Source organism: Mesocricetus auratus, unplaced genomic scaffold, assembly GCF_017639785.1.
Source record: "Mesocricetus auratus isolate SY011 unplaced genomic scaffold, BCM_Maur_2.0 Super-Scaffold_100019, whole genome shotgun sequence".
Taxonomy (NCBI): domain Eukaryota; kingdom Metazoa; phylum Chordata; class Mammalia; order Rodentia; family Cricetidae; genus Mesocricetus; species Mesocricetus auratus.
Window position 1 is genome coordinate 35,830,393 of NW_024429200.1, and position 8,661 is coordinate 35,839,053.

Sequence of the window (8,661 nt, forward strand, 5' to 3'; positions counted from 1 at the left end):
AGTTACTGTGGATCCTGCATCCTGAGCACAGAGCTTGGCATATTGTAAACCCTCAGCATGTGTGTTATAGCTATTAGCACCCGACTTAAGATGCATCTAGTCATAAAAGGAATGGCCTACAAAACAAAGTGACTTTTAGTTGTAAGATGTGATTTTGCATTTAAAATTTTTATTCTATCGGTGTGTGCCTGTGTGTGTGGCACTTCACATGTTCTACAGTGCACACGTGGAGGGCAGAAAATGATTTTCAGGAGACAATTTTCTCCTTCCACAGTGGATTCCAGTATCAATCCCAGGTAGGTCTCCAAGTTTGGACCGAGTGCTTTTGCCAGCTGAGCCAGGCCTGACTTGAAACATTTTATTGAAATTTGCATGTACACGTTAGTTGGAAAATTGGCGTTTGATTGGTTAAAAGAGTAGCAGAGTATATTTGAAATGAGTCCCCCTCTTCTCACATCCTTAAACATATGCCGCTGCGTCCCTGGGAAGACCCCTCCCCTGAATCACATTCAAACATCAAGACTGAAGGCAGCAATAGCATCCTGAATCTCAGGGTGCAGAGACAATGAGCTGAGGCAGACATGGGAAGGTGGTGAACACAGCGACAGTTTTCTATGACTGGTACACCCTGTCAGCGTTCCCCAGATATCCTGTCACATCTCCAAGCACAAACGTCCCCAGAGAGTTTTGAGCTTAAGTTTTAAATCACTGTATCCCATCCATTTTGGGGATGAAGGAGAGACTACGGGAGAGAGAGGAGCACAGGCAATGATGTCTTATTTAGTAGAGAATAGTCATAAGCATTTCAGAATATCCAGTAATTTATTACTATTTTTTAGGACTGGAGAAGCTTGCACAAAAAGGAAAATCACTGTCCCCATTAGCAAGTATAACTGGAATATCGGTGTTTTTGATTGTATCCATGTGTCTTCTTTTTCTGTGGAAAAAATATCAACCTTGCAAAGGTAGGTTAAAATAAGAATACATTTTGAAGCATTCCAAAAAAAAAAAAAACAAGATACCTTACTGTGTTTCCCCTCTCTTGTTTTTAGCTATAAGGCAGAAGCTAAAAGGCCGGTAATGTATATGTTTCTGTGACAATAACTTGAAATGCTTTACCTCAATTATAATTCTTGATTAATACATCTGTTTGTCTTTTCAGACCAGAGTCCGAGTACAGAAAAGCTCAAACATTTTCAGGTAATGGGCAGACTAGAAGGGAGTGTTATCCTTAGTTATGTATAACACCTAATCATCAGTGTTTACTAGGGATATCTACAGATGTCACTGCCAGTGTAATCTAATGGATAGAAGCTGATATGAGCACAAATCTTGATGTCTTCCCTTGACAAATTGCTGTCTCTGTGGTGGCTTTATGTGAGCCACACAGGTCTGTAGGATAAGCTAGGGAAAGACTCGCAACTCCAAATATTGACAAGGCAACTAAAGATCAGAGGAATGAAGTTGAGTTCTGCTCCATTCTCACGATTAGCCCTCTCAGCATTAGTCTGTAAGAGCAAAGGAAGCCTCTGTAGTTTCTGGAGGACTGACAATACTGACAGCCCTATCCTAAATAGAGGAAGAAATGGAGGTGTAATCAGGGGCAGGGCTGCTCCTTTGTCCCCAGACAACAGTCACTACCTTCATTGTTGACTCTGTACTGAGTTGTTTTAAGTTAACAATGGAGCTTATGCCGGGATGGTTGTGTCACTGAAAGCCAGGCTTCAGTCCCATATCTGTGACATTCCCCTTGGGAAAACTATTACTCTTGGCCTCATATTCCTCATCTATATAACAGGGATAGAACCTTCCTCCTGGGGCTGCTAGAAGAATTAAAATAAAATGATGTGAACAGCCCAATGTGACTCTTAATGACAAAAGAAAATGGCTCCTCCCTTTATCTAGTCTTTGCTCTCTTACAGTAATTGGATGTCACAGAGGGGAAGGGTCCCAAGACCATCTGGCTCCTCCCAACCACCTCCACCCTCTTCATTCCCCAGATAAAGTTTGGGTAATGTCCCTACTGTGCTGCACTGGGTTTAAGGTGTCTGTGTAGCTACTGTTATTCATCATTCTTTTCTAATGTTCTCTGTGGGATATATCGAGGCTCAGCAGATAATATGAGTGGGACAAATAATATGAGTGGGACAAAGATGGCTGTGAGCCCACAGACTAAAGCCTGCATACGTAAATTCCTGATCTTCTCCACATATGTGTTTTTGAGTATGTAATACAATACTCCCACATCAGACCTTGAGAATAATTAGTGAAGTTCAGTTACTGTTTTCCTCTTGAGAAGGACTTATTCCCAAAACCATTCACTGCCAATGTGACCATATGACACTAGGAAATATCAAATGGTTTCATGCACATATCACTTAAAGCAGGTGATAAAGATAAGTTCTTTGGATATTCCAAAGAAACAAAAATAAACGCACAAATTTTTAAATATCAGAGGAGAGCATTGCTTCTGTAAGTAGTGTCATTTTTCCTTTCAGGCCATGAAGATGCTCTGGGTGACTTCGGAATATACGAATTTGTGGCTTTTCCTGATGCGTCTGGTGTTCCCAGGGTTGGTTTTCCTAGTGGCTGATTAACCAAGAAGTAGAATTCCGCTTTCCCAGAGGTGTAAGCAGCGTTCTTTTAAGACCGAGGGCAGTGAGTCCAATGGCTTCACTGGCCCTCGCCGCATTCCACAGTGTGGACTCACGGTGTTCTGAGATGTGTAGCACTGGGACATTTTTCTCATTCTTCTTCCCTTATAGAGATAGAGCCGACACAAATAAGGAAGTTACACTACTTAATGAACACTCCTTACCAGATATATTCTATGAATAAAGAAGTGACTAGGTTGATTACAAAGAGGAAAGAACAAGAGGAGACCAGGAGTCCCTGGATTAAATTACTCCATGTGGCTTCAGTGGCCTAGGCCCTTAACTTCACAGAACTCACTCTATTCCTCCGTGTCCTTCCTTCCCACCTCATAACTTTACAAAGATACTCGATAACACTCTTGAAGCTACTTGCCTATCATAAGGGAATTATCATATAGCAAAAGCCCAATAATGTACAGGAATATATCTCTGTTGTTATGCTAAAGGAGCAATCATTTTAAAAGGCAGGGGCTTTTACAGTTGAAGCCATTTGTTTTCAGTCTTTAAAAAAGATTGTAAATGATCAGTTTCATGCAGAATGTGTCCCTGAATTATTAGCTCATGAGCTCGCGTAGATTTGTAAAGGGCCAATTTTTCCTCTGTCTCCTTATTCCCCTATAATAGTCCACTTGGATGGAGCCAAAAATGGATTGCTTGCTTCTGGGTGTTCTTTCTTCCATTGCTTAGGAAAGAACTGTTTGCTATTAGGAAACAGTCCCTTTGTTCTAAGCACTCTATCACGCTGTGTGCTTCATCCAGTGAGTTTCCTGAGTACAGACTTTATTTCAGACATGTCCTGTGAGTAATGGAGAGGAGTTGATTGGATTTCATCTTCCCGGAGGGTGAGTCAGTAGCACCCATATTGTCACGGATGAAGAGGAGACACACCTGACAAAGGCTTTGCAGTGCCCTACTCATATCTTAGACAGGATTGTTTCCCTCATCGCGTCGACGAGAAAAAAGACAAAACAAATAGGTGGTTGATCTGTTAACTAAAAGAACCTTCTTCTAAGTGCCGTAAAACCCCCTTCTAAGGTGTGTCTTCAGAGAGTAGGGCAGGGGATGAAGAACTGAAAGAACATGCTAAGTTCTGACACAGAGTTTCTTTATTTAAGAAAGCACACATTCTATTCCTAGTAATTCATTATAAAGGAGTGCCAGTTATGCAAGAAGTTTGCACTTAACCAGGTGATTCATCTGTACACAGACTGGGGCTTTATTTGAAGCCTCTGCTGGCTCCAAGGACTTTAGTGTCCAGGAACTTGAAACAGAAATGTGCCCTCGAGTTCCATCTCAGAAGCTTGGCTTAGTTCTGTAACACACAGCATATCTTGATTTGGAACCATGCTTGTATCGAATCGGGAAACTCCTAAGAATTTGGCTGGCATTCTGAAGTGGCCGTGTCAGGTGCTTTGGGGATGAAGTGAGAAGTCAAACAACTAAAGGAGGATGAGGACAATGGCATGGGGGTGAAGGGTCTGAGTGAGAAGCCAGCTTGGCATTTGCTTGGGAAGATGGGTAGCCCAAGGCATTGAACATGAGAAGAAAACAACAACCAATAAAAGAAAAAACATCTCAAAAGTGTCACTAAGAAGGAAAATAAATTTAATTGCTAATGTATTTGGATCTTAAGAATCAAAACAAGCTCTTTGATTCTTGTAGTACATGTAAGATAGGTAGCTTCTCTCTTTGCCTGTTTTACATTTCATTATCCATCTAGCATTTCTCCCAGCAGTTGGACAGAAGACAAATGTGTAAAATTAACAAATGTGTTGTTATTCAATAGTTCTAATATTGTATCATATATGTTAGTATACATCTACCATAGGCCCTGACCATCTTCATGCCAAGGAAAATGAAGTCAATCTCAATTATAAATTCTATCAAAATCTCAACATAAAATGACTAGGGAAGTCATGGCCCACGGCCATAGGGCTTCCCCTGAGAGGAATGAAAACAGGTTACAAAACTACATAAAACTAAGGCATCCCAGTACCTCTTGTCAGGTCAAATTGGAAAGTGAAAGCATGCGTTAGTCTTACCCAAGGCAAACACTTCCTAGGGGTGCTGTGTAAATATGGAGGACTGCAGGTAGGTGGAAGTGTGATTAAACTGGGGGCTGAGTGGGAAGGTAGACCAGGCTGACAATAAGCCAGAAGACAATGTTTACAGAAAGAAAGTAATTATGAAATATGAGGAATGTGAGGAAACACATAAAAGGCAGGGCTAAACAAAGTATATGAGGATTTTAACAATAAATACACTACAGTCTTTTCATTTCAGCCACGCCTTTAGTTTTTGGAGTCATTACCATAGCATTAAAACTAAAGCATCACTTTGTCTTCTTACTCACTTGCAATACGATGAGGGCTTTTGACTTCACATTATTCCTTCTATCAAGCCAGCCTTGTGCATGTGATTGGCAAAAAGTGTCCAAAGGAGCAATTAAGATATAATATATCAGTCATGTGTGCTCTCTGGTTCTAAGCCGTCAAGCTGTTTTTTGTTTGTTTATTTTGATCTCTGTTTTTGCTACTTTTCTATTTTTTTCCTGTACAGTATTTCCAGCTTTCTTTCTTTCTTTTTTTGAGACAGGGTTTCTCTGTATTGTTTTGAAGGCTGTCCTGGAACTCACTCTGTAGACCAGGCTGGCCTTGAACGCACAGAGATCCGCCTGCCTCTGCCTCCAGAGTGTTGGAATTAAAGGCGTGCACTACCAACGCCTGTCCCCAGCTTTTTTTCTTAAATAATGAAAAAAAGTGGTAGGATTGCCAAGCTATTACTGAAAGAAAAAGCAACATAGCATGGATGTATGAAAACTGTAGCAAGGAGGAAGCCACATTCCAGAGGTCATCCTTAAGCTACAGTGCATTTCCAGCTAATCTTGGGCTAAGTTTTTCTTTCAATGTACTATGTTTTCTAGATGCCAAGTAGGTCCGCCCCAGCCTCTGATGCTGTGACAGGGCAAGATTTTCTTGGAACCATTTATGAAGTTATTCAGCACATCCCTGCCCAACAACAAGAGAGTCGAGAGTAAGTATGGATCAGCATTTGGTGGGTGCAATGGAGGATCTCACAGGTCACCTTCTGCTTTCCCAAAGATTTATTAGAAGCCTCCCCCCCCCCGCCCAGTACTAAAACAGGAGGCCATAGCTTCAAAACATGTGAAGTTCTTCAAGATACATCCTCTTTTGAAAACAGTTTTGAAAATGACACAGGCAAATATAGAAATATCACCTAGAGCCATGCACATGGATGGGTAGGTAAGAGGCATCTCTCTGGAAATTGCCTGTCTGCTGCATATGTTTCTTTTTTTTTTCAGTGTGTCTCTGAGGAATCTGCATCTGGGTATGAAGGGCTCAGTCAGGCCAGTGCTGAAGCCATCTTAGTTATCCTCATGACTTGGCAGTGACCATGGTCATTTTATAGCTGCAATGCTCTGTCACTAATGATAACACCGGCAAAAGGCTACCAGGGGAGAATGACCCAGTCACATCAAAGGCCCAGCATCTTTCCATTCAAGACTGACTATTTTCATGTGCATAAGCCTGGTCCCTCCAAGGACAAAACCTGTGTTGAGAGTAAAGACAGCAAACCACTTACCCAGTTAAGCTCAAGGTTGTTACTAGAAGACCTGTCTCTTCTCTGCCACGGAGGAGCTAAGCCCACAGTCTTTTGAAATAATGAGATCGACTTCTGTTTGTGTGTATGTAGCTGCCTGCAGGCCTAACTGTCGCAAATTGTCTTCTACCCTTTCTTTAGCTTTCATTTGTTGACTTTGAAAAGAACATCAATAGCCACACACAGGAACTTCCCCTCTGGCAAATGGAATTGTTCCAACAACGTAATTCATGCTCACTTCTGGGTGAATATTAAAAATAACAGCTAGGAGTACATGAGTGCAATGAAAACCACCTTAAGGGGCAGGAACCTCCACACAGGGACAACACAGTTGTTTTAGAACTAAATATGTGGCAAGAAACAACAGAGAACCCCACCAGAGAATTAAGCACATGAATTTCTGGCTTGAAATTAAAAAAAAAGTTTTGGTTTGAAGCAATACATTGCTAGCACTACAATTCAAGAAGGAGGCACAATACCATGATTCTTGAAAAATAAAACACTAAAATGATACCTGGCCATCTTTCTTTTTGGAACAGGAAGTGGGGGAATGTTTTGTTTTCATACTTTTCTTTTTGATTGATAAATATTAGTTGTGCATTGTTATGGGGTACAATGTAATTAATGTTTTGGCCTATGCATATATTAATTAATAATCAAATCAGATTAATTAGCACATCTGTCACCAGAACTCTTGAGATCATGTCTGCTTTCTAACACTGAATCCAGTAAAAAGCAAACATAAAACTTATCCTGGAACTGGGGGAATGGTTCAGTTTGTGAAGTGCTTGCCATGAAAGTGTGGGGCCCTGAGTTTGTATCCCAGAACCCATGCAGAAAGTCTGGTGGAGCAGCAAGCACCCAGAGCCTCAGGCAGGGATGTGGACCAGAGACAGGAAAGTCCCAGGAGTTTATTGGCCAGTCAGTCTAGCCCAGGTTCAGGAAGACCGTGTCTCAAATTAACAAACAAACAAATAAGGCAGAAAAGCAATTGGGGAAGATGATGACCTTTCCACTTGCAAACACACACACACACACACACACACACACACACACACACACACATGCACACACACACTTGCACATGTATTCAGCCACATGTGCATGTGCACACTTAGGAACACATCACATTTATACATCAAATACATAAAAATGCACACATACAATTTTTAAAGATAATTTTCAAATCTTTCCTTGTTTTTCTACATACCTTGTGTTCTAAATATCTACTTTTACACCAGAATGCAAGCAAACCAATGGAGACTCAAGGTTTCTCTTTTGAGAAAGTCTCCCAACAATGAAATAAATAGAAAGTTGTGAATACAGCAGGTATAACTTCAGTATATACAATAAAGTGAATGAGTTAAATTTGCATCTCAAAAAACTAATTTCATGAAAAAATAGTTTAAAAAATCACTCTGTGTAAATAGTTGTCTGTCTAAAATGAGAAAATCTTCAGAAATCCTTGGACCGATAAACGTTTATTTCAGAAACAATTTCTGATGGTTGAAAACAAAGCAGCAATACTTTCTTAAGCAAAGAACCAATTTAAATTGCCACTGAGGACACGCCGCTTTAATAGGCAATCCCCCCAGAACTTCAGATCCCACCCCACTCCGATCCTAGTGCTCCCCTCCACACTGCCACCCAGACCCCCAACCCTGTTCATGAATCCCCTCATAGTGCCTGTCTTGAGAGACCTGTTCATTTGTTTTGTTTCTCTGTGTGTCTTCCCATGTCTTTCCCTCTCCTTGACCTTTGATTTTGCCCCTCTTTCTCTAAGACAGCACCTTTTCCTCATACACAATTCCTTTTTAAAGGATGTGAACATAAATAGCATCTCTCCTATATACCAAGCAATAAATTTTCCCTGTTAAGTTTTCCCTTCTAACTCATTCAATCAAGAAGCCAACATTTCAAAAGTTTCATTTTCTTTTTTAGCACAGATCTATGCTACCTATCCTAAATTTTAAAAACAAATAGAATACTTTGGGGTTGTTTTCATCAAAACTTGTTTTGTACCTATTTACATAAATCCACAAATATTACTAGGGTCTTTGCTGTGTTCCAATGAGAAGGATTAAATGACACCAAATCTTTTAAGGGTTTCATAATTTTGTAGACTCTCTTTTACTTAACAAAAGACCTTTCATAAAGAAAATATTATTTCAGAGGATAAATGCTGCCTGCAGTTGTAGAGATGATTTTTGTCTTCTGATTGCTCTACATCCTATTACATTTGAAGATCAATTTCATGAATAATGAGCATATAAGTTGTTGACTCTGTCCCATCCTCTTTCCCAAAGTGAATGAGCCAGTTCTAGGGGAAGACTTCTAACCTACTGCTTTCTCTAACCTTCACTGAGGGTCTTTCCCAAGGCAGGAA

The 8,661-nt window shown here is 40.5% G+C and overlaps 1 protein-coding gene across 6 annotated transcripts in view; it reads left to right on the forward strand.

The window, feature by feature from the left end:
• Nucleotides 1-6,786, forward strand: part of Hepacam2 (HEPACAM family member 2) — a 32,567-nt gene extending 25,781 nt beyond the window's left edge. For 3 of the 6 annotated variants that reach the window (XM_013122655.2, XM_040728672.1, XM_040728673.1), the window contains exons 5-10: nt 840-965; nt 1,053-1,077; nt 1,163-1,200; nt 2,499-2,572; nt 5,578-5,687; nt 5,977-6,786. In XM_013122655.2, coding sequence (XP_012978109.1) covers nt 840-965; nt 1,053-1,077; nt 1,163-1,200; nt 2,499-2,572; nt 5,578-5,687; nt 5,977-6,043 — 440 coding nt within the window. In that variant the 3' untranslated portion in view covers nt 6,044-6,786. Of the gene's footprint in view, nt 1-839; nt 966-1,052; nt 1,078-1,162; nt 1,201-2,498; nt 2,629-5,577; nt 5,692-5,976 lie in introns of those variants that run through there. The other 3 variants (XM_021234609.1, XM_040728674.1, XM_040728675.1) reach the window with 2 other exon arrangements.
• Nucleotides 6,787-8,661: the final 1,875 nt, after the last annotated feature.